Source organism: Anoplophora glabripennis, unplaced genomic scaffold (genome assembly GCF_000390285.2).
Source record: "Anoplophora glabripennis isolate ALB-LARVAE unplaced genomic scaffold, Agla_2.0 scaffold17, whole genome shotgun sequence".
Lineage (NCBI taxonomy): Eukaryota > Metazoa > Arthropoda > Insecta > Coleoptera > Cerambycidae > Anoplophora > Anoplophora glabripennis.
Window position 1 is genome coordinate 2,189,308 of NW_019416231.1, and position 27,681 is coordinate 2,216,988.

The 27,681-nt window shown below is 31.8% G+C and overlaps 1 protein-coding gene across 3 annotated transcripts in view; it reads left to right on the forward strand.

Moving 5' to 3' along the window:
* Positions 1-27,681, forward strand: part of LOC108917870 (V-type proton ATPase 116 kDa subunit a) — a 43,881-nt gene that overhangs the window by 6,085 nt on the left and 10,115 nt on the right. Inside the window, exons 1-3 of one of the 3 annotated variants that reach the window (XM_018724657.1) lie at positions 20,632-20,773; positions 24,187-24,328; positions 25,851-26,027. In XM_018724657.1, the coding sequence (XP_018580173.1) occupies positions 24,212-24,328; positions 25,851-26,027 (294 nt within the window). In that variant the 5' untranslated portion in view covers positions 20,632-20,773; positions 24,187-24,211. Of the gene's footprint in view, positions 1-20,631; positions 20,774-24,186; positions 24,329-25,850; positions 26,028-27,681 lie in introns of those variants that run through there. The other 2 variants (XM_018724658.2, XM_018724659.2) reach the window with 2 other exon arrangements.

Sequence of the window (27,681 nt, forward strand, 5' to 3'; positions counted from 1 at the left end):
GGAAAATAGTGTTAGTTTTGGAACAGTTATTTATGATACAAGTGTTAAAAGTGGCATTTTATTTTGTGAGTGAAGATGATTAAAAAACGAGCGTAGCGAGTTTTTTAACTTCACGAACAAAATAAAATCACTTTTAACACGTATATCATACACTATTTTTTCTACAAAACAATCGGAAGAACTTTAAACTCAATAAAAATAAGAAATCAAGAAATACCACACAGATCGCAGTGTTTATGAACCAAAATTTTCGTAGCAACCAGTGCTTTTAACACTAGTGTTAAAAGTAACTTACTTTTAACACGCGTATCAAAAAATAACATTTTTAACATCAAAAATGACAATTAAAAAGCCCACTTTTACCAGTTTTGTAGAAAAAACAATTTTTTAATGTAATCGCAAACTCTGGTTGTTCTTTAAAACCTGCTTTTGGCTCTCCCAAAATAAAAACCCATAAAGTGCTGGATTTATATCAACTCCCAGAGTCAATATTTACTATAATATGATCACTGAGCACATATATCAAGCGAAGACGTAAATTAGGTGAAATAAAGAAAATATTTATCTAGTAAAAATAAATAGTCAAGTGGGATTATTATATTTGTAATTCAACGTGTTTTCGCTTCAGTCCAAATCAAAGAACATTGTTGACTCGGATGAATGTTTTGATACGGTTTTCCTGGTAAAAGTTTTTTGATGCAATCGAATTTAGTTAAGTAAACGCAATCTTTTATGCACTTTAAAATATATTGACGCGGTCGTTAGGTGGTTGTCTGTTTAGACATGGACATAAATGAAAATAAATCAAATCAGAGCGAGAACTGTCTTTTCAATTTACTCATGTTTGGACGGTTTTCGTAAGGAGTATTTAGGATCTCTGTTGATTTTGCTGAGAAAAACTAAAAAAAATCAAATTTCTAATTGTTTTATCTCTTACTATTTTTTTTGGAATATGTGCTGTTTGTTATTAGTTTTTTAACTCCTGACTACGTATAAAATATGTACTTTTTTTCTATTTCTCTATTACAAATGTAGACAACGAATTCAATAAAGTATCCCAATAAGTTTCCTTGATTTCTCTGCTTTAAATCATCTCGAGCTTTTACTGATACTATAAGCTTTACCTTTTACAGCTCTCCAGATAAAGTAATCAAATGAACGTAAATCGGGCGAACGAGGTGGCCAATCCATTGGTCCTTTTATTATTTATTCGTGGTAGTCTCCATCAAATATGAATGGCGATGAATTTTTCGACCAAACATTATAGTAAGTAATGAGACAAATGTTTTTGGTAGACTTTAAATATATCGTTTTAAGTAAAACCACCCTGTGGAGTGTAACAGGTACTTCTGTTTGATTAAGTATTAAATTATTAAGATAAAAATTCTATACAGTAGAAAAGTCGTTTAGTTGATTTAAATTAATTTTGTATTTGTTAAAAAATCATAAAAAAGCCTACATACGTTTAGGTATTTATCTTGGTTGTTAATGACTTTTTTAATTAAAAATTGCGTCACTCAGGCCATATTTAATTCATCTTCAATCAAGGATCAGGACAATTTTTAATCAACTTTTTGATTTAAAGGTTCGGTCAAAGGAATATTTCGAACTCTCCTACTTCGCCGCGCTATTTTTGCACTGAAATGTCAAGCTCTACTTTAATTTATACTTTGCCACAAAATTGGACCACAGGTCTCCGTTTCTAAAGGTCTACCTTGAACTGTATATGCATAGGACTGTTGTTCCTTGCATTTAAACCTTTCTGAAACAAAACCAACAGCATACATTTTTATTCCGATGCACCTTCCACCCATCCGTTAATTTTCCATTGGTTTGGCATTATAAATTCCATTTGTTTCGATGTTTGTGCACTATACATGTGTAGGAAGCGGGTACATTGTTTCCATCCTTGATTTTATGTTTGCAGAAGCATGTATCCGTGTTGGCGGCTTGATAAGTATGTTATGTAAACCAGATTGTTTTTTTTCTGGTTCCATTGTTTATTAAAATTGCGGGGAATCGATACATGCGCTACTTGATGAGATTATTTGCATAAAATGTCGATAACGATTTCAGTAAGACAGGCAGGTGAAGGTGAGGTATGGTGTGGATATTATAAAGCATGTGTTCACGGTCTCATTGATAAAAAATTGATAAAAATCCATAATACAGGGGCAGTAGTTAAGGCAACTTTCACAGTTTTTACGCATGGTTTGAATCTAAAACGTGGTTTCATAAAATTTGAATGTTTCATCAACGTTAAATGCTCATCAAATATCGAAAAAAAAATCTAAATTTTGAAAAAAAATCGGAAAAAAAATCAAATTTTTCAAAATAAAAAAAAAAATTTCTCTTTTTTTACAGTTTTACATTGAATATTGAAATGTCGAGAAATTTTTTTTTTTAATTTAAAAAAGTTGAAAATTTTTAATTTTTTTTCAAAATTATGAATTTTATTTTTTCCATATTTGATGAGTATTTAACGCGATATTGTGAGAAAAACAACGCAAAAAAATTTGGTTCATCCTAATCATTTAATTAGTGTTGAGTAAAAATTTTAGTTTTCTCAAACATAGCAAAAGGCCCTTTTTTTTGCTGTTTAATATTTTATCATATCCCAAGATCGTTAATCTGGTAATTGTTGTTTAGAGGCTAGATAATTTTTCCTTGAATATCATCCTTTTCTGATTCAGTGACTTATAAAATTAAGACGGATTTAATTAACATCACCTTGAATTTTTTCAGTCGTCAGAAAAATATATTTAATACATTTTTCCTTTATTTATATGAATGGGAACTATATTAAAACGCATTTTTATTAATAAGTCTAACAAGAAAATCATTAAGTAAATCCTTCGAATGCTTGGAAATGAAAACTATAATACATATAGGTATACCAAACACGTTTTCGATATATAAAAATTAGTAATGACATGAATTTGGTTTCAATTTCATATTAATATCTTAACCTTGCCCTTGTTAGGTCTTGCGATATGAAATAACACGCTTTTTAGTTAACCTTAACACTAGGTTATAAATGATAAAAAATGATAAGACGCTGTCTATGTCAAAGAGGAACAACAACAACAATTATCGAATATAACGAAATTGCTCCGTAAAAAAGTTAAGTTTAGTTTATTTTCTTTAATTTTTATAGGCTGTTTTGTACTCAACAAAATGCAGGCTTTGCAAATATTATACATTTAATAATGAATATACTGATTTTTTGACTTTCATACGTCATCCAAGTTAAAATATAGTTTTTTAAATTCTCTCTTTTTCCATCATTTTTTTTTGTATCTCGATTAATAACAGAGTTATTATACTTTACTACATTAGTAGGCCACCTGGTATATTATATTGCACACATTTCATTGTTTTTACTCTTGTTCTGAGACACCGCGAAGTTATAGTCTTTCCGATCTCAATTGAAGAACCAAGATGGGTTCTATAGTTTTCACAAAACAATTTTTTTTTTAAATCTAAAAATCCGTTTATTGGTTTTCGAGATATAAGCGGTCGAAGTTTATCGGCATTTACCGATAATTTATAAACAATTTAGCAATAACCTTTGATCCAGTGGCTTCGTTTTTCCGAGTTCTAAGCTTCATATCCATAAGTTATCGCCAACATAGATAAATCAGCGGAAAAGCTGTCGCTCGCGAAATTTGACTCAAAACACAAAAAGTGGGGGAGGGGGCTTTCGCACCGAAACCGAATCGGGAGGTTCAAAATGCGAAGGTATGAAAAAAAATGCATTGTCTCGGTTTATAATGGACCAATTTCGATCTTTTTTTTTTAATCCGATGTCTCGCGAGCCAAGGAATTCGAATATCGTAATCCCAAGTGTCTAATTTGCACATATTTTGTTATAAACAAAATTTATTACTTATGCGTTTAATATACTGTATATTTTACCCTATGCTATTGCATTTTTTCAATGAAAAAATTTGTCTAGGTATATATTTCAACACTCTGAATATGAATATATTTAGTTATAATTATTACAATTATTTAAATAATTTTTGTTTAAACAAATTAATTTCTTTTTAATTTGGAAATGAATTTTTTTGTTAAATACAGATAAAATTTAGAAAAAATGGTACTTTAAAATTATAATTTTTGAAAGAAACTAAATTCCAAATTGATAAATGTAATTTAATTGTTTAAAAATAAAAAAAGAGGGTCAACTTTAAAAATTTACTGTGGCTATCCTAATCAACCGATTTCAATTTTTCAAAAACCATTTGAAAGGTTAAGTGGTCTTTTCTATGTGAAAAAAATTTCAAGTATCTAGATGCTTTATTTGAGGCTGTGCAACATTTTGAAAATTCGAAAAATTTTTTTCAAAATTTTTTTCAAAAAATTATTTTGCGAAAACTATCCAACCGATTTTAATGAAATTTGGTGTGTTGCTTTATTATACTCTAAAGTTTTTTTTACCAAAATTAGAATGCCCTCGGAAAAAAATTATCCAAAAAACTTGATAATTTTGCCTTTTTTCATCAATTATTGCTATCTTGCAACATTGGTAATAAATTTAAACATTTTTAACTTGAAGGATATTGTGCAAAATTCAATTCTAAAACTTTTTTTTCACTTAAATATTCTTCCAAAATGCATAGGCAAGATACAAAAAAAATAAAATAGGTATTTTTAAAAATTTTTAAACAATTTTGCAATTTTGAAAATGTTCCGGACCTCGCCCAGGTCTAGAGATCTACACTTTTATTACGCGAGTTGTACTGAAGGTAATCCAGAAAAAAATTGCTTGCCCTCTCTCGCATCCACCTCAAACCAGATCCGCCCTGGTCTATTACTAATTGCTGCTGAAGCGAAACGCACTCAGATTTGTATCGTTAATGACCATCGAATCCAGTTTCGTCCTTTTCAGCGACGATTATGCGTGACGCGCTCCATTTTCAATCAATGAATTCGGCGAAGCGGTTGTCCTTTCAGCGCAGTCCAACAGAAATCAAGTCTATGCAGAATAAATCGCCGGTTGCGGAGACATTGACCGTTTTACATTTTGTATGTCAAGGATCATCGATTGGCCGAACAGGACGGGTGGTAGTTTTACTCTCGATAAAAATATTCAGGTGACGCCTTGGAAATGGTAGCGACGTGTCAAGGTGGGCAGTGCGACAGTTGCCATTGTGTATCTACAAATAGATCAGTCGGTAGTAGATACATATATCAGTGCGACATTCTAATGGTAGATTTGGTACAAGGAACTTCCGGTAACACAGGTCACTAAATCAGATAAGGGGAATCAAGTCGGCTGTTCAGAAATGCTTTGTTTAAGTTTGAAATTTGCTGTTTAGAAAAACAGAGTACCTAGTTGTTTCCATTTTCAGTATTATTCAGGAAGATGCCAGGACCTGATACAAATTCAAACAAATTCGTAGAACTGATCCTGACGTTATTCATTCCGGTGTCAGTTTCAATCTCCCAGTCCCAGCTCCAGACTGTGCCTTCCTGTTGAGCTTCCTACTAAATAAAGAACATATAGCATAAACAAATAAAAATTATATCGATCCGTTAAAGTCTGTTATTGTTTTGATTCGCTGAAAACGCTGGAACTGGCAATTCAGTGGGAACATAAACAGTAAAAATAACAATAACGAATCCGTGTCAACAGTGGAATATGATTTGTTCGTGTTTAATATGCGATGCAAACCGTTGTCTCGCAAGGCTCTGTTTTTATTAATAAAAATTAGCGACGCTTATTTCCTCAGACGGAATTGATATTGGCGTGTTGATTTTTAGGTTGAAGAATACTTTAGGAACATTTATTAGTAGAAGAATCAATTCGGGCCGGTGTAGTACTGTAGTCACTTTATTGAAACATATTTATTTGGCTTAATTTCCTATGAATATGTTAAAAAGTTAAATGATGACAATTTAAAATGTATGAAAGTTGGCTCCTCATGAAGTAATAATAAAAATGTATACATTCTTGAAACGTGTCCCAACGTAGTTTTATGACCCATAAATTTTAATAACTTGGGTGTAAAAAATAACTTCCTCATTATTTTTTTATTTTGTATTAAATTCGTTTACGAGTTGTGTAAAAAATTACACCAGAATTTTATGCTACTTTTGTTTCGTACACATTTGATAGTAGATCTAGAACACCGATCACTGCATATAAAATGACGTATCGCGTAATATTTCTAGGAAGGAGAATCCAGGATCGAAGTTATTCATTCTTGACTTCGATTTTTTGTTTTTAAATACTTGGATACTCCGTATGAGATTATATCGTGATTATTGCAAACATTTGATGACTATCTTTATTGATTTTAAAGATACGATCTTATAAATTTGAAATTAAATCTGTTTCGTAACGTAAAAATGACGTTTGGTTTCGCCTAGACCAGCGGTCCTGAAACTTTTACGACTTGCGGAACCCCGCCAACATTTCGATTTTTTTGGGGAACCCTACATCTAAAAAAAATTTGCGAACACATTTTTTTACTGATAATTTAATATATGTATTTATAAATATACGATTAACAAAATAAATATTCCACTAAGTAAAAATTAAAGTAAGACTTTAAAGTAATTAAAAATTATGCATTTTGGAAGAATATTGAAGATGAAAAAAAGTTTTAGAATTGAATTTTGCACAATATCCTTCAAGTTAAAAATGTTTAAATTTATTACCAATGTTGCAAAATAGCAATAATTGATGAAAAAAAGGCAAAATAATCAATTTTTTTTTATATATTTTTTCACATAGAAAAGACCGCTCAACCTTTCAAATGGTTTTTGAAAAATCGAAATTATAATTAATAAAGTACTATTTATTCTTATTTTTATCTGTATTAACAAAAAAGTTAATTTCCAAATAATAATAATTATTATTAATAATAACTAAATATATTCATAGAGTGTTGAAATACATACGTAAACAAATTTCTCCATTGATAAAGTACTATTTATTCTTATTTTTATCTGTATTAACAAAAAAGTTAATTTCCAAATAATAATAATTATTATTAATAATAACTAAATATATTCATAGAGTGTTGAAATACATACGTAAACAAATTTCTCCATTGAAAAAATGCAATAGCATAGGGTAAAATATACCGAATATTTAATGCATAAATAATAAACTTTGTTTAAAACAAAATATGTGCAAATTAGACAGTTGACAGATATTCGAATTCCTTGGCTCGCGAGACACCGGATTTAAAAAAAAATATAGAAATTGGTCCATTAGAAGCCGGGACAATGCAATTTTTTTCGTACTTTCGCATTTTGAACCTCCGAATTCAATCTCGGAGCGAAAGCCCTCTCTCCTACTTTTCGTGTTTTGAATACTTTTCGCGTGTGCAAGCGACAGCTTTTGCGGTGATTCACCTATGTTGTCGATAACTTATCGATATGAAAATTTTTTCCAGCTTAGAACTCGTTAAAACGAAGCCACCGGATCAAAGATTATTGCCAAATTGTTTATAAATTAACGGTAAATGCCGATAAATTTGACCGCTTGTATCTTGAGAACCGATAAACGGAATTATCTTTTTTTTTTTTAAAAAAAAAAGAAGTGTCTTTCTGAGTACTTTAAAATTATGCTCAGGCAAATACTCCAAATTGTGAATTTTGTAGTCATGATACTCATTAGTCTTTAAAATTAGTTGAACTGCTGATTTATCCAAATTCAATTCCCGACTAGCCTCTCGTATAGAATTTCCTAGCTGTATTAACATTGTTTCTTACCCTTCGGTCAATTATTTGATTTTTCCAAACAGAAAATGCGTCTTCATTTCGTCGCAAGGTTTCCTCCAATCTTGTAAAGATTCTATGATCAGGAATGGGGCTCTTCTTGAATTTTTTTGCGACTCGCCATAAATTAGGGACATATCAACTTTTTCCGAATGAGAAAACATTTTGTAAGCACAAAAGTTATACGTTTGACGATCGTATTGAGTAATGACAAGTATTTTGTGACATTTATGCACTTTAAACAACGAACATTCAATTATTCTCCTTTCTACTGATTACACCTAAATGTGTATGACAGATAAGGTAAATAGGTCATTGTTCAATTTTCCGATGTTCCGATGTTGCAATTCTGGTGGGATATTTGTATTTTCCGAACACCTACGAATTTATTTCGGTAATGGGTTCCATATAATTACCTGAACCACCAGATTACTGACTGCTTGCTATCGTATATCTTACTACTATTGACGCCTTACATCTTTGGCATCTGTCCAGATCTGCTTCCCAACACAGTTACATTAAAGACTAACGTTTATTATTGTTGTGCCTTACTGGTAGAGATGTACGATATAATGGTCTATCACCGGATCACTTGTCCCTTGAAATAACAATGATTGGCTACTGACCGTGAACAAATTCGGTTGATGCCATTGTAAATTATTTAATGGTGGATTGTAGGTCACAAATTGTGCCTGTGAAAAATAACGTGGAAGGTTGCATCAACTGGTTGATTGTGTGATAGTTAGGTCAGTGTGGAGCAGCAGTGGCGCAGCTTCAAATGATCCTGAAAGGGTATCCTCAAGTTTTTAAAATTGAAACAATTTAAATTGGGAGGAGTAACGACGGTTTCACTGTAAAGTTCCAGAATTAAGACGGTTCGAAGTACAATATTTGTCGAGAAAAGATTCCGAGAAAATAAGCCAATAAAGTTATGTTATCGGAACTACTGCGACAGGGGCGTGCCATGAAATTTTCCGCCAATGTCTTTCTACCTCGGGTGTCGAATGCGGTTAATTCCAAGAACGTGACGCAGGGGTCTTCTTGGAATTATGCCTTAGCAAATATCGTACGGACTATAATTGGCTTCATACAAGGTACAGAAATGTCTATTTTAAAAAATGGCACTCTGTATGCACTTTGGGAAAGACACATTTATATTATCACATCAATACATACAAATCAAATAAGTCGGCTTGTTGGTAAAGTTTTTTGAACACAATAGGGCATGACATTGGGACAGAAACTGTCGTTATTTAACCAAATATTAATCAAGATTCAAAATATTGTTTTTAATTATTGTGATCAAACCAATGTAATTAGATATAATTTTCACTAAAATAACCACTTGTCCAGCACTACAAGCCATACACCACAAAGACAACGCACGACAACCATAGAATGGGATGAGGTCACTGAATAATGAGGACATTTACTCCGATGTACCAAATACGAGTTCATCTGCAGAGTTTTAGTTCAAATATTATCACAAATGAGTTAAATTATCAAAATGCTCAATATTGAGTGAAAATGTACTCCATAATTTCACTCAATAGGTTCACTCCGTACCTCTGCTTTCACTCGTACCGATTTTTGTATAGTGTGAAAGTATCAACAACGGCTATTGTTAAGTTAAAATTGTTTATCACATAATTGTGATGCTTTGCAGATGCTGTATAAAAAACTAGTACGAATACGCATTCTAGTTGTTGTATATTCAGTTGTTTCTTAATAAACAAACAAACAATCGTAAAATCGAATCGGTTAAATATGTGCATAGGTATAAAAAATATATTTTTAGCGGTTGTGAAGGAATTTAACGTCCCCAAGGAAATATTTGTTTTAATTTTAGCTGCCTGCGTTTTTTGTAAGAAATGTCGTTATTTTTATTCTAGTTTTATCTAAATTTAAATGGTCTAGACTCCCAGCACTCCCCACACAAATATAAAATTGTAATTTTATGGCTGCATACAGATAAATAAATACTTATATCTGCATAGTGTTGTTCATACAGGGTGTTCCATTCTTCTGTAACTCTGCAACTGTAAAATTTATAAAAAAGTTGCCTGAAATCATGTGGGCCACGTAAAGAAAATATTTGTATCTTTACAAGTTGGGCGCTACAAAACTTTGTTATTTTAAATGAAACACTCTGTATATTATTGTATTTTTGAATTCCTTGGTTAATATTAGGTAGAGCTTATTAAATGTAGAGATGTTTTAAAATCTTATGAGCTTTGACCTTCATATGCGCAGAAACATAATTCCGACCGTCGTCTAAATTATTCTACGTCCTAAAAACATTACACCTATTACTCACACTCTCTCTCAAGCTCTAGCGTAAACAAGCCTTTGATCCGATTACAAATATCATAATAAAGTGCCCTATTCTTTATTATTTTAATTTAAACAATAAAAATAACGAACGTTCGCCAGTTGACTTTAGCGCCTTAGTTCATGTCTACTTGTAATGATGCACATGGTCTAGTTCTGAGTCAATGTTTTCACAACGTGCTTATTAGAAGAATTATGGGGATACGCCACGCCTTTCGCGCATTTCGCGGCTCATGAGATATTTAAAGACCTCTACATGGTGTTTAAAACTTACCGTTTTCGAGATAATCAGTTGTTTTTGAAAGAAATCACGATTTCAACTCTCTAAATGAGGCTAGATAGTGTCTAAACTGTAAGAGTTAGAAACCTGCAGTTTTCACAGTTCGTTTTGGCATAAATTACTCTGTCATCTGCCAGCAAAATGTGTACGTTATTCAGACTCGGAAATACTGGGACCTACATTTAATAATATTACGAGTTGAAAACTGTTAGATATAAGTATGGATAACCTTATATCAGTCGAAAGGGCATTCAATTTTGCATTCACCTATGACAATTAACATGGGACATTCCATTAAAAAAAAACATTTTCAACTCGTAAGATTATTAAATGTAGGTCTCAGTATTTCCGAGTCTGAATAACGTACACGTTTTGCTCACAGATGGCAAGATAGAGTAATTTATGCCAAAGCGAACTGTGAAAACTTCAGGTTTCTAACTCTTACGATTTAGACGCTAACTTAGAGAACTCCTCATTTAGAGAACTGAAATCGTGATATTTTTCAAAAACAACCGATTATCTCGAAAACGGTATGTTTTAAACATCATGTACATTTAATAAATTCTTTCTAATATTAACCAAGGAATTCGAAAACGCAATAATATACAGGGTGTTCCATTTAAAATAACAAAGTTATGTTACATGGCCCACATAATTCCCGACAACTTTTATTAAAACCATTTTTTTTTATAAATTTTACAGTTGCAAAGTTACAGAACAGAAGTATCCCTTTCAGGTAAATCTATACCCTGTATAGATTTATTTTCATAAAACTCTATTCACCACATTATTTCAAATATCTCCATATTATACATTATTAGTTATTTTTAGTATTATTTTACGAAAGTAATCTATTTGAAGTTGTTCCTTGTAAAACATCCCAATAGCCTCGCTTTGGCACGACAGCATAATGTATTCGAATTTTTATTTCGCGATAAATAAATAGTGCGGTTCCTTTATACGGGTCGGTGCTATCTTTAAATTTACTATAAAAATAAAATGCAGTTGGCATATTTCTACAATGAACCGTGTCTAGCCTGGTGGAACTAGTATGTAAATATCTGGAGCAGCTGCGGCACGTTACGATACTATAAAAATCTTCAGTCGACAGTTAGGTCAAGCCTGTTACACGTTCGTGTCCAATGTTAAAAAAAATGGAAATGAACCGATGATGCGTTTGCTAAGGTTAGAGGAAATGTTTCAAATACTTACAATTTTTTTTGGAGGTTATAAACTTGTAGAAGGAATTTCGGAAAAGGTCCTTCATTGTAACACATTCAATTGGAAATATATATATTTTTTCACTTCATTTTCCTTGTTTTGTGCTTTATTTATTTAATTATTGTTACAATTTTTTTAAACACTGGACCTCTAAAACTAATGGCATTGAAAATTAATTTTTTATTCAATCAAAACGTAATATTTTCAAAAATATGCATTCTAAACCGCTTAAACTTGTATAATATATTGTTAGCACATAAAAAATGTAAATTGTAGAAGGATTACCTTTAATTTTAAATGTCGTCAAAAATTTATCAGTTTGTACTGATTTTTTTTCCGAAAAAGCGACGTAGCAGTTTTATTTTGATCATAACTCTGTTAATTTTTCTGCTAATGACTTAAAGTGATGTTCATTTTAAAGACATTTTATAGTACTTAGTAAATGTTCTGTGCATTTTTCTTGAAAAATAGAATTTTTTAGTTATTCTACGTTAAACGCTTCCAATTTAGTTTCTGGCGGACATGAAATTATCTTCAACCAGCCATATCTCAGCACCTATTGCACCTACATTAATGGAAAAAAACACTATCCGTTTCTTTTCCTATAAGCTTCATTATTTTCGTGATGTTTTTTTTCATAGAATGTCTATTTTCCGAGTTATTCGAAAAAAACTCGTGAAAACGTCTTTTTTTAAATTAAAAATGTACATTTTCAATCATCAATACCTCAGAAAATATTGACTTATCGAAAAATGTTCATAAGATACTTTTTGCTTAAAATTGATTGCTTTATCGATTCCTGGGGTTATTTTCAATATTTTATTTTTCACCCCCTGGAAGGGGTGGCTTCCACCCCTGGGCAAAAGCGCTCATCGGCACTATATAACTTTTGTTTCTTGAGCTATTTTCTACTTACTTTCCAAGTTTCACGCCTTGGTTTCCTGAACTATAAGGGTGTTTCCTCAATCCCTGAACATCCTCTAATTGTAAGATTACTGACTGAATTTCCTTTGGCACAAATGAATTAAGAAATTTTTAAGAAATTCCAAAACTATTAGCAAGTTGTGCAGCTTTTTCAGCATTTTCCTTTTAATCATCAATTCGCATTGTTGACATATTCTTTTATCCAGCGAACTTTTAGCTAAATCATCGATTTGCGCCACCAGTGACATATTTTTTCCTGTGACAGCAACTCGAACAGTGGCATATATTTATAGTTCATGTGAAATAGGCGGCACATCTGATTAAAGTCCTAGACATAACTCGGAACGTATTGGATAACACTTCCAATAAAGCTTCTGCTTAAAATAAACAGAATAACATTAATACGTCGGTAAATAAACACAATTATTTTTAGTAAACAGTGTTAAATGTGTTGTTTGTAGTATTTGCATTAAGAGCTATTGAAAATACTGTTATTTTACTTGGGTAGTTCTTACAAAAAGGAGCAACATGCTGAAATAGGATTTTTAAAACAAAACACTACTTTTTTAAGAGCGCTTTGATGTTTGTGAAACTTTTTTTCAGCGTTCATTCTACACCTTTGTACTAATTTGATCAACCTTGTATCTCTTAAGATAACCGAGATTCACACTATTTATTGCTGTTAATTAAATAGAACAAAACACTGTAAGTTTGCATTTTGTTTTTTGTAACGTACTTAAACAGACCGGTTACTTTTGCTAGAAATATTAAAACCATATAAAAGAGAAGTGTTTTTTAATGATGAATCAATGATAATCTTGCGCTTCACAGAATGCATTAAACATCTATCTAATATTACGTCTATCTTCCTGCAAGGAATGTTAATTACTGTGATGACATGTGATTATGTTTTTTACAATTCAGTGATCGATGTAATAGTTGATATTCCGCTAGGTAGGATTTTCATGCGGTAAACAAAAAATTATAGATAATTTAAAATCGTGCTTAGAGCAAATTTTGTGACATGTGATACGTTATTGAAGACGCATCACTAGATTTATCTGATGTAACTGGAATTATAAAGATTTATAATTTATTATGAATGATAATTTAATTGGATTTAAAAATGTGTTTCTTGTAGTTTATCTTCTATTCAAATTCAAAAGTTCTAAATGAATTCCAAAAAATTTTCTAATTGTAAGATCACATTTCCGCATATTCAAAATTGGCAAAGTAAGCCATTACGACGGACACGCGAAACAATCCGGAATAAACTGCGAGTTGTATTACATTCTGCATACTTTCTACATGTCGCCTCTCCATATGTCTGAGGTGATCTCCAAATTTGCTGGAAAACAATGCGGAAGACGCCATTAACGGTGGTAGATTTGAATATAGTATTATTATTTAAGTGGTTCTGATGTAGTAGCGGTAAGGGATAATTTGCTTCTCTTTTAAGAGGTCTAAAAAAATTTTTGATTTTCACCAAATCACCATGTATATTTGNATGTGTTTCTTGTAGTTTATCTTCTATTCAAATTCAAAAGTTCTAAATGAATTCCAAAAAATTTTCTAATTGTAAGATCACATTTGCGCATATTCAAAATTGGCAAAGTAAGCCATTACGACGGACACGCGAAACAATCCGGAATAAACTGCGAGTTGTATTACATTCTGCATACTTTCTACATATCCCCTCTCCATATGTCTGAGGCGATCTCCAAATTTGCTGGAAAACAATGCGGAAGATGCGATTAACGATGGTAGATTTGAATATAGTATTAATATTTAAGTGGTTCTGATGTAGTAGCGGTAAGGGATAATTTGCTTCTCTTTTAAGAGGTCTAAATTTTTTTTTTTTTCGATTTGCACAAAACCACCATGTATATTTGTTATTGAAGATTAATTTTACTTCATTTAATAACTTCAAGGTAAAGTAAAGGAAACATTAATAAAAACTATATGATTTAACATATTCTTAGCATCATTTAAATAAAAGAACCACAATAAATTGAAGAAATCTAACAAAAATTCAACAAATATTTGACTAATCGTATCATCTGGCACATGGTGGTCTGAAATTAGTTTTTTTTTAGAAGCATTTCTTTAAATTGGCAGGTATAACGATGAATGTTGTTCAATGTAGGCAATTCAACTATACAGGGTGATTCATAAATGGTGACCCAAAATGAAACCTCGTATTCTTTGGTGACTTTTAAGGGGAGTCGTTCCTATAAAGTTTTTGCCTAGGACGCTTCGGTAAAAATATACAGGGTGCTAAACTTCAAAAAATATTTTTTAAATAATTTAAAAACTAGTGAGTGAAATAATTTGAAATTGGGCACATGTATTTATGTAAACATTGTCCAAAATCTGGGGGCTTTTTTTAAAATTTACATACTCCAGTGGCGAAGATACAGGGTGTCGGTGGCATATTTTTCTAAAAAAAATAGTACGCCACTGCTTTACGGCCACCATTTATGAGTTACCCTGTATTTTCGATTGCTCCTCGTAAAAGTAACATGTACGGTCGTGGATTCTCCATCCACATTATGACAGACGTAAGTGTGTCGCATCTGAATAATGCATCATGGGATACGCGAAGCGCTCGTGTTTTTAATTATACAACAGTTATAAATTACTGCTAACACATTTCGTGTTCGCGACATTCTGTTAATTGTGATACGACAATCGAAATGTTTACACGAGACACGTCAAATATTAGAGCAAATAAGTTGTTTGCTGGATTCGTCGTCAAGTGCCTCTTGACGGCCATTTAAATTAGATATAATAAAATAGCACATCGGCATATCTATGCGCCTATTGTACCTACCGAGAGTGGTTACGTCCGTAGCGGCTTTTGAACCAGCAGTAAACACCAAAATCAACATCAGGGCAATCTAGGAGTTCTTATAGCGGGTTCGCCCCCGCAGACCCTAGCCCGAGAACAATAAGGGCAGTTCACAGGTTCTTATGTAAGGCTAACGAATTGTGACATAATTTTGCAACTGCGAAATGTGGATCACTAATTACATATTTCCAAACCGGTATATGTTTGGTGGTTCTACGGACAAATGACCTTATCGGTAGTTAATAAATATTCCTTGGTACATAAAATTGCGTCTATTTTATATACCCCGATGAGTTATTCTGTGAATTAGATATACATACCTTGAAAATCGTTTAAATTAAATTTGTCTAAAAATTAAGAATGTTCAAAGAAACTAATAAGTATTAAGTAAACACCTTGAACGTACATGTTTAGGTAGCATTAGTTAAAGAATAAAAGTATGTGACGAAAATATTATCCCATTTACGATGGTAAATATTTTTTTAATGATGCTTATCTCGGTTACATATGTTTACCTCGTTGTTACCTCTATAAGGTGGCTCGTATCAACTCTAGGTTTGTTAAAGGGGAAATTTTTCAGTCTTATTAAAATTATCATTAATTTATTGCTCTTCGCAATTGTTTATGAGGCCTAAAATTTTCCAAAATGAAAGGAATTTGAGTTAAACAAATTAGTATGCCTTGAAAGGACTTGAAAATGGCAAAGTAAGGGTATCGAAGTCACTGTTACCTTTTCACAGTCACCTTATTGTAAAATTTTACATTAAAAAAAATTGCGGAGAGCTACTGGTTGATAAAACTCGAGGAAAGGGTGTTTAAGGGTGTTAGAAAAACTATAGCAGCTGCAATTAAGTCACCCTGTATACATAATTTGAAAAAATATATTGATTGTAGGCATCCCAGACCTAAAAAATTTTCAAGGTCTGTTACTTAATAAATCATAGTATCAGAGTATACAAAAGTGTTCATAAATAGAATAATATTTCTTTAAAAATAAATATTTACCTAAATAGTTACGGTTTATTTTTGACCTACTATAAAGTTATTATGGCGAGAACACCACCTGATGTGTATTTTTATTTCTGTATTCTTTATTAACCAATTTAATAATTCCTTTATTAAGGTCATCAAAGATATCAACATTTTGGGATTGCATGATATATTTAGTGATATGATGTCAGTCGTAATTAGTTAGAAAGATAAACTTGTATACCTACTGCAAAAGTAAGGGAAATAACATTTGATCCTCGACAAAATTCCCTTCAAGCTAAATTCCGCAAAAATTCAGATAAGATATTCAAGGTCAAAGCTTAAAAAACAAGATTTCTCGCGAATATCTCGCGCCCAATGCATTAGACAGCGATAAAATTTGTAGAGAATTCAGTTATCTACAAAATTGATCTGCTTTTTTTCCCAAAACCTCGCCCTTTTCGAGATATTCAAGGTCAAAGTTCTAAAGACGAGACTATCACGCTTCCTATGCATCGGACGTCCATGATGTCATTGTAAAAGTTGTACAGAATTTAATTATCTGCAAAAATGGAATGATAAATTTACAGTTTCTAAAAAATGTTTTTGAAATAATTCAAATTAGTCGAGAGATCATCAATCTGACATCTCGAGAAGGAAGAAGTTTTGGAAAAAATGCGAGATCAATCTCATACATAATATTTTTTCTATTCCATGACGTCCAATGCATTGAGCGCCAGATATTCGCGAAAAACCTTGTTTTTGAAACTTTGACCTTGAACATCTCGAAAAGGTCCAGTCTTGTAGATAATTAAATTCTCTACAACTTTCGCAATGACCTTGTGGATGTCCGATGCATAGAACGCTAGATATTTGCAAAAAACTTTGACCCTCAACGTCTTGGGCAGCCATGTTGCGATTTTTGCGGATTTGGGTTTGCGACACCGCAAGTACTGCAAAAATTCAGCTTGGAGGGAATTTTATCGAGGTTTCCTCCTTTTTTCGTCTAATTTCCTTGAGCTATTATACGTTATCAATATAAATATTTTAATGAGTTGGTAAACGTTTCCATTATTTCCTCTGCTTCGAATTCTTAACATAAATTGTGCTAGATAATTTCTAAAAACAGAAAACATTGACACCTATAATAGACATCACATTTTCACATTTTTTAACAATGTTTTGAATTACCCTGCAGTTAAGAAATATGTTGTTGTAGTGGCGTGTTGAAATAAGTTACTCTATTCCGAATAACTCCAGTTGAAGAATTCCTTGACTGCATTGAGGTTCAAAGTGACTACGTCGAGAAATAGTGCTCAATGTACCTTTCTGAATATGTAAATTTGTCATAAATTAAAAAAAAATTAATACTCTTACTTTGTGGATATGCCTCGTATTTAAATTTGTTCCTTTCTGATCTACGTTTGCTCAGCTACGACACATTAAATATATTTTTGCATTTCAAGACCTATTAGTGTAATTAATAGATAGAATACTAGTAGATAAATAATTATATATGAAATAGAAAGCTTTCGACTCTTTTACGTTCTTTTAACATTGCTCACATGTTACGACTTTAATTCAGGTGTCATATCTTGCTGAGGAGGAATAATGATTCAGACGCTCCCACGTTTTAACTGATTAAATTGACCTTTGGCCCAAATTGCTTGTCAGCGTCTTGCGAATATTTTGGTTTATTAGCTGTGTTAAGTTAAAGCAAAACGTACTTCGTTCTTTTTCTAATGGTTCCATCTAATTTGTTGGAGGCAGGGTTGGGAATTATACGGATAGTGTTTGCCTATAGACTTTTACAGATGATAGGGTGATATTTGGGACAGTACTGTAGTTTCTTTATTTTCATGGAGTACTGGAGGACACTTGGTATTGAATACAAGGTAATATTTCGTGAAATATATTCATAATTAATGAGATCCTTGAAATACTAGCAAGGTTGTGATAGCATTGGCTAAAAACTGATAGTTGACCAGGGTTGCTCAAATATTAAAATACTGTATGCGAATGCGATAATAAACGCTTTAGTTTATAAAAATGTCAGCGTAGGTGAAGCTTAAAATATTATATTAACGTAAAATAGGTACTAATAAATTAAAGTCAGTAGATTGCTTGTTACTGCTCATACATTGTCACAGACTAAAGCAAATATCATACTGTTGACGAACCTTAAGCTGGATTTGTTTATGTCTGTCGCAATAACAGAAAGTATCCTGTTCAAGAAATGATTTTATGAAACATTCAAATATTTTCTATAATATTATGTGTATATGATTTTTATTCTGATTCTGTGAAGGAAAAGGCATAAAAATTATGCGAGTTTCTACACAGCGGAATGTTACTGTAAAGAAAGCGATCTACGAACATCTACCAGCGAGGTACTACGTAGATTATTTATTCCTTACCAATTAACCTTCTGGCTTGAGATAAATCAGTTTGACGGCAAAATATTTATAAAAAAATCATAAATACATCAGGTTGACAGCATCTGGACTATGAAACCGTTACTGAAATCGATTTGATAATTTACATATTATTAATCTAACGAAAGTTATATGGCAAGAAAAAGTGGTCTGGGTAATTTTACATAATTCAACTTAAAATTTGTTTAATGATACGTCAAATAACAGTCATGTTGCTAATGTTAGTTTCACAAAAATATTTGGCTTTCATGGTTTTCAGAAACAAGTAGGTAAATCTTGTAAGCTTGATATAAACTAATGCAAAAAATTAAAGGGTCAAAGGAATTTCCGAAATTCCGACAGACTGTATTTAGGTGAAAAATGGTAACGTTTTTTGAGCTTAAACACTTCATAATCATGATTAAAATGGAAAAATATATATTTTTGTTTTTTTTTTGCATTTTTACCACAAATGACGTTTAAATTGATAAAAAAAAAATTTCGAAAATTTTTTTTTTGTTTTTTATTAGAAAACCTTCCGGACATTGAAGAAAATAAAATCCAATTGTTTCCAGCACCATTTGGCTTTTCCGTCCTATGCTTCTGTTCATCAACTTTTAATTAAATTAAAATTGATGACCCAAACCAGATTTCGACCCCGATTCATGCTGTTTTTTGAGACAAACTTTTGTGCAGTAATCACTTAAAAAACGGTTTATTTCAAAACTATCTTTTTTCCTTGAAAAAAAAAAAATCAAAACTTTTTTTTGCTTCAATTGAAACGTTATTTGCGCTAAAAATGTGAGAAAACCTCAAAAAAATGTTTTTTTTCCATTTCAATCATGATTATGAAGTGTTTAAGCTCAAAAAACGTAACCCTTTCATGTTTTACAAAAGTTTTACTGTTTAAAACAAAGAAACGGTTCACTATATCGAGATGAAACTTCACAGGGTTCTTCTGGGTATATCGAACTGTAAAATTCATGCTTAACATTAGTCATTTCGGAAATATTTCTAATTTACTCGTCAATTTTCTAAAAAACCATACATTTTTTTTCCTGTCTTTTTTAAATTCGTGTAAAAGATGAAAAACATTTTTTTTCCTCAAAGTTGCGGCAGCGTGTTATAGGAAATATATTTCAGTTTTCGAAACTGCCCTTCAATTCTCTGTACAATCATTTGTTGCCGAGATATCGAAGATTGAAGACAGAAGGATTCTTTTCCATTAAAATTCCGATATTTCGATGAAAAATGGTCATATCAACATTTAAAAAAAAGGAAATTGAAGCTAAATAAACAAACTATCTGGTTGATGCAATGGCTTAGCTGAAAAAATGTTTTCCAAGTCCGTAGGCTCAAAAAAAAAATTTTTTAAAGTTTTTGTCGTGCTATTCTCAGAATTATATGATAAAATCCGAATCGTAAAAAAATTCGACTGAAAGATCTAAAAACTAGAATCTTAGAGCTTCAAAATGCTCGTTTTTAATTCCCGATACGACCATTTTTCACCTAAATACAGTCTGTCAAAAATCACGGAAAAATTGCGGAAATTCTTTTGATCCTTTAATTTTTTGCATTAGTTTAGTAGTTTCAGAGTTTTTGAATTTGGTTAATATCAGTGGCTGCTGGTGCAGAGGCCTCTGCTGCTGAAAATTTCCATAGTAAATTGCCGCTGGTATTAACCGTTCAACTTTTGTGATGCTGTCGTCGCGAACAGATTTTCCTTATCTGAAAATTTGTCTTACACTTCGTTGGGATGAACGAGACTTGAAGTTTTATTGAGACCCCCGCGAAACCACAAAAAATATGGGAGATTAATTGATCGCGCCCAGATAAAGCTACTCAAAAAACTAATTAGCAATGGTGCTAGGCACACTGTTCTCTCGACTACCTCTTATCACCGCTGTACTGATTTCGTACGTCGTAAGTACACAATTATGAAAATCATGTGACGACTTATTTCCAGTTAAGTCACAAGCCGGAGCTAGACCAGTGTACGGTGCGATATAAGACAGATCGGTGGAGCAGGTTCTCTTTTTTTATAAGGTACGATTTTTTTTTTATTTTGAAACGTCGGGTTTAAGTAACTGAGTCCCTTCGGTTTGTGATTGTTGGTGTTGTACCTCCGGAGAATGTTGAGTAATAAATATTTCGGTTTGTATTTGAAGATGTATCATCAAAAAATTGTCAGGTGACTGTTTGAAGGGAACCTTCCGCATATTTAAGTCTATTTTAACGTATGTCTAAAGATATTTCCAAGATATTTGTAAACACAATCGTGTCCTAGTTCTTGAGAGTACCTACTTGACTATTTCTTTATCTTTGAAAATCCATTGTATTCAGAGCGATTGTAATTGTTTTTCTACTTAAGATATTTCGTGAAAATATTTAACAATAGATTCGTTTAAAGATGTTCAAAAATTGTTTCTTAAGCTTATTTGTGACATATACACTCAGGGTGATTCACAAATTGTGACCAAAAATGAAACCTCGTATTCTGTGGTGAATTTTAAGGAAGTCTTTCCTATAAAGTTTTTATCTAGGACGCTCCGTTAAAAATATACAGGGTGTTAAATTTCAAAAAATATTTTTAATTTTTTTATATAATTTAAAAACTAGTAAGTGAAATAATTTGAAATTGGGCCCATGTATTTATGTAAACATTGTCCAAAATCTGAGGGCTCTTCCTAAAATTTACATGTTCCAGTGGCGGAGATACAGGGTATCGGTGACATATTTTTCTAAATAAAATAGTACTCCTCTGCTTTACGGTAACCAAGATGTTTTCGTATTCGTCTTTCAATTTTCTACAAATTACTCTCTTATGTTTTTCGAAAAAAGCCTGATTTTCGAGTAAAACTTAGCAACTTTGACATTCTGAGTAGTTAGAAGAAAGAAGTTTAACACCCTGTATCTTTTTAACGAAGCGTCCTGGATAAAAACTTTATAGGAAAGGCAGCTCTTAAAATTCATTAAAGAATACGAGGTTTCATTTTTGGTCATCATTTGTGGATCACCCTGTATATTTATTTGCACACAGAACAGATCCAAGATGAGGTGTTCTTTGTCATTTAAAACTATTAAATGTACTGTCAGGTATGACAAATACAGGGTGTTTATTAAGTACTTGCACAAACTTTAAAGGGTGAATCTTTGACGAATTTATAAGATCAATTGTTAATATGGACATGGGCCCGCAACGACCTGGTTCTTGAAATTTTTGATTAGTATTTCGATTATACTATTTTTGTTCAATAACATGGAATTTTGAAATTTGTATATATATATACATATAAAGTATGTAAATCTAAAATTTGTTAAACTTGTAAAACTGTGAAATAAAACTTTATTTTACTAATGAACACTGATGCTACATTTGAGTACCTACATTTCCGATTAATAAACCAAATCCAGGGTGCAAAGTTGATAAAATATATCATGTTTATATAACGCACCATAAATGAGAGATTATATTGTTACAAGGAATTTTTTCCTCAGAATTTGATTATTACTACACTTTTACTATTATTTACTGTACTCTACAGGGTGATCCAGTTTCCGATGCGGAAAGTTCAGGGACCGATAGAGATTCAGAAAGGAAATACAAGGTGTTCAAGATTGGTTTAAAAAAATCAAATTTATTAATTGTTGTCAAACGGCTAAAGATATTTCAGTGAAATTTTGTAGACGTTAACTACCATCGAGAGAGCACGATTTGCAATGAAAAACATTATTTTTGGTTTTGCCAGTGGCGTCCGCACTAGCACATTACTGGATATTTCTGAAGAAAAAATTGGTACGCCTCTGCTTTTACGTAAAATAAAAATCAGTTTTGGATTTTTCATTCAATTTGGAAGAAAATAGCTCTCTTTCAATTTTCGAGTAAAACAAAAAATCCTTTTAACACATACAATGTAAAATGTTATTTAATGTTTTATGTTAATGAAACTGTAACAGGAAAAACAACAAATTTAGTTAGTGGAGTACAACAACAACAACAAAATAAAATAAAAATGTAAGATATCTATTTTGCGAATACGATTTCAAATTTTTCGTGAAATTTCCAAAATTTGTAGGCATTTTTAGATTAAAAAAGAGAAAAGAACAATACATGTCGTTCGTGTTAAAGTTGTTATATGTTCACATAATCTTGTTGCACCATTTCTCTTATATTAGGCACCTAGAAAGATAGGAACTGATTTGAATCGGGATTTACCACAATCAGATTGATAGAATAAATACCTACATATAATACTATCTTGTCACATTATATCCTAGAAGATTGATAATTAGGTACAAGGGAAACAGCAGATTTAAGAAATGAAAAAAAAATCGTTTACGTTTATTATTTATGATAATATCTAGAATAGGAAAGGAATGTGTAAAAGAAATGAGACAAGTGCTATAAAAAGTGATATAAAACTTCCTCTCGTCGTAGCTCTAATTGTAAGCTCTAACATGTAATTCAAATGGATCAAAACACACCTTACTGCGTTCAAGGAAAATTTAAAATATTTATCATATAAAAACAAACTTCCATTATTTGTTTTTCTTTTATATGTTTAGTTAAGGTAGCGCAATAAATTTTCTGTTACCTGTTAGGCTATAGACATTATTTATAATTTTTGCAATTTATAGATTGTGTATTTTAAATGTGAGCACTGTTATTCGTTATAAAATAAAAAAATGTGCTTTGTGCGAAGCAAAATATATTCTGTTCGACATCGTTATTTTTTAGAAGCCTACATCCGTCCCCTATAAAGTGCATTTCGGCGTTGTAATGTACGGAGTGTTTCACAAAAAAGAATCATAAATTATGAGGATTAAAAATTAACATAGTTTTCATCTGTGATGTATAGGTTGACTTACATACATGATGTTTTTTAAGAGCTAATACAAGCAAGACCTCTCAAAACGGTGCTCTGTCTCAAAACATCCGTTTATCAAATGTCAATACGATATGATGAATACTTTTGGAGGTATTGGCAAAATTGATTTTATTTTATCACAACCTGTATCTCGAAAACTAAAGACGACAGGAAACAATTTTAATGCTCTGTTGTCCTTCAAACACGTGCCCAAGTTTTAAATCTAGGATTTAATTTTTTTTCCGGCGACGATGTCGGTAAATTCCTGTACTTATTCGACTTTATTTGTGCTATTTCTTAATCTGCTATAAGCGAATAACCTGGATTACTTTACATCTAGAATTATTGAATCAGATAATCACAGATTAAACAGCTATCACATAATACTGCTTAATCCATAAACGTTATTTTTGATGCTATTGCTTTACAGTCGTACTATAAATTATTTTTTTTTAATTATAGACAGTATAATGACTTGATGATTAGAGAAATAGTTTCATTTGGTGAAGTCATTCAGTTGATACTTTTATTATTGTTACTAGATCGTCGTGAGTGACATAATTGTATGGAATATTTTTTTTTTTGTTTTAGAAGTAGTTGAAAACGTTTCCTCAACATGGGGAGTATGTTCAGGAGCGAAGAGATGGCTTTGGCCCAACTCTTCATACAACCAGAGGCAGCTTATTTTGCGATATCGGAACTAGGGGAATCTGGATGTGTACAATTTAGAGATGTAAGTAGAGATTGGAAAATTGACAATATAAAGTGAGGTAACATAATAAATATCTACAAAAGATTAAACAAAAATGAAATTGAATCTTGTGTAGTCGTAGGAATGGTGTATCATTGTTGTGAACTATAGCGTTTGTTAGTTTAAAGTCAGAAAGGTAGTACAGTTAGTGCATACAGAAAAATGTAATAAAAAAGTATAAATGCAGCGGAATTTGATCAATAACTTTCCGCCAGCAAAGCGCCTCAGTTATCTAATTTACATTTTTTGTGCAATAATTAAAAATCCAATTAAGATGTCCTAATAACTATAACTAAACTGATTGATAAATAAAATATTCGCTTAAAACATAATAAAAACTTCATTTAATTATGATTAATATTATTTTCGAAATGTCCACAGTTTAACTGGATAAATCTTCGGCATCATTTCAAGAAATTTCTCTTAACTGCAAAAAAAAAACAGCGGATAAAGGTTTTTAATAGCATTTGCAACTTCATCTATTCCGTGTCATAGTTTGGCTCTATTGTTGATAGTTGCAACAGTATAAATAACGAAAAAAATCAGAAAAAAAGTCTAGGGGATTTAGATATGGACTTCCTGGAGGCTAAAGACTTTCACTGCGTTTTCCAATACATATATGAGGAAATTATAAATTCATACTATTAAGGAGTAGTGACTAGGAGATAGTCTTGGTCAATTAAAGTTTTCGGAAGTTTAAGTAGTCCCAAAATATGATCGTCAATCACGCCGAACCAAATATTCAGTTTAAATTAATGCTGAAAGTGCTGTACATTTAAATTTTTATCAAGCAACACGTAATAACTTTTTAGGTTGAATATTCCCTTTGGGGTTTTGTATATTTTTTCTTAAAATTCATAAAAAACCTTATGTCGCGACGTTGCACAAAAATAACTTACTTCAACGTGAAAATTAAATGAACAAAACACTAGAATTATGCCACAAAAAAATAAATTCAAACAATGTCTTGTTATTTCTGTATTTACGCAGTGGCGTAACAACAAATGGCGAAAAGGGCACTGAAAATTAAGTTTGCAGCCGCTGTTTTTGTATTTACACGAAATTGTACCCGATGATGAAGGTCCAAATTAGAAAGGCATCTTCGGTAACGAAGCATTTTTCAACAAAATTTTATTTGAACTACCCGCTTTGACTTTCATATTTTATTGCTGAAACTTAGCCCATTAGTAACTGAACACCATTTCTACTTTTTATTGTCACCATTGTGATCAATAGAATGAATAGTATAATTATTTTTATTCGCATTTCACTGTTTTAAGACCACTCTAAAGGAGAAATACCAAACAGTCGAAAAAATGTTTGTACAAGACTCTTTTAGTGTGACGTCATATATTTAGGCAACCCGCAACAAATTGTCACAGTTGAAATTGTACAGAATATCGCAATATTTGAGGTTATGACAAAGAAGCCATTTTTGCCGTATGTGACACTACTAAGAAGCCTCCCTCTCCCCATCTTTTAATAAATTCTCTCTCATTTCCAGTTGAACGAGAATGTAAACGCCTTCCAAAGAAAGTTCGTCAACGAGGTGCGAAGATGCGACGAAATGGAGAGAAAATTGAGGTATATCGAAGCTGAAGTCAGGAAAGATTCTGTGAACATACCGGACGTCAGCGAACTTCCGAAAGCTCCAAATCCACGTGAAATTATCGATTTAGAGGTGAGTAAGGGCTGTCAATCGATCAAATTGTTTCTTTGTCACAACTAAGTGGCTGTAACCAGCGGGGGTACATTTTTATGTCTATTGTTTAGTATTATCGACGCCCTATGGCGGTAACGCCCAATAAAACGGACGTAAAAGTGATTAAATGTTGTAATGTTAGAGAAGTTAAATAGTCAATGTTATTTTATAGCAAAATAACGACTTTATGTAAAGAAATAAATATATTGTACGAAACGTGATAGTCCAATTAAATGAGCCTTTAAATCGTAGTTTTGGTCAACTTGTCTGTTTTAGGTATACGGGGTCTGCTCAAAAAATAACCGAACTTAATTTTAAACTTTATTATTAATTTTGTACAATATTGGTCCTTGTCTTCTTGCCATATTCAGACACTTTTCCCTGCGGTATTCATCAATAGTTTGATTGAACTTTTGTGTCAATGTCGTTGTTAGTTAATTTCAACTAGTGAATCTTTTTTAAATTTTCACAGGAGGCATTTTACGTACATTAAAAACCGAAAAGTATTTCTACAATAAAAAAAATGTTTATATTGTTAGATTAAAGGACCATTTAATGTGAAGTTCGTGGAATAGGTTGAATCATAATCATTTTCGGTAGGTTGTTGACCTTGACGAGATATGACTGACACGCACTTTTGGTGTGATTCATTTCTGTCGCCCTTATTGCGTGCAATATAGGGAAAGCACAATGAATACAGTTTTGCCATTTTACAGTGAAACAGTAGACTATACAGGGTGATTCACAAATGGTGACCAAAAATGAAACCTCGTATTCTTTGGTGAATTTTAAGGGTAGTCTTTCCCATAAAGTTTTTATCTAGGACGCTTCGTTACAAAGATACAAGGTGTTCAAGAAATATTTTTAATTTTTTTAAATAATTTAAAAACTAGTAGCCTACCATTTCTCTAATGAGTTGGGTAGGCCTTGCAAAAATTACGTCGTTAAGTTCATATGCAATTTTCTTTACCTACCCTGTAGAGTAGAGTAGAGCTCTTGAAGTTGAGAGTTGAATATCGGTTTTCTGCTACAACTTGTTTGCTTAAAAATTATGACATTTGAAGCCATTTCTACTAATGTATAACATTTACTTAATGAATCATTTTCGAGAAATTTAGTAATGAGCATACCATTCTATTTATGTCGCTTCTTAATTTGTAATAAACATCTGAGAATAATAATTACTTGTTTATGCAGCAAAATAAACAGAGAAAATCAAATAGAATTTGATGTTATGCATTGTTTTATTAGTTCTGTAATAATTGATCGAATGATGATGAAACTATAAGGTGTTCTAAACGTAAAGCAGGATTTGAAATGTGCGCTATTTTCCTTCTCCGAAAATATCACTTAATTTGCGCACAGTCTCAACTACACACTCTCCGTACTTGCAATGAATTTCTCATTCTTCATCCGCTCATCCGTGTTTACTTCAACTACAAGCCCCTCGTGTTAACAATAAAAATTGGACGCACTGGTTATAACATTTTAACCGAATCCAATATTTTGGACAATAATTTGTATATTCTTTAAATACCTTTGACCGGAATTTAGTTAATAACCAGTCCTTAACATACCTACTTTGCGATCAAAACACTCAACATCGTGCGAATCAAGGTAGAATAGAACATTG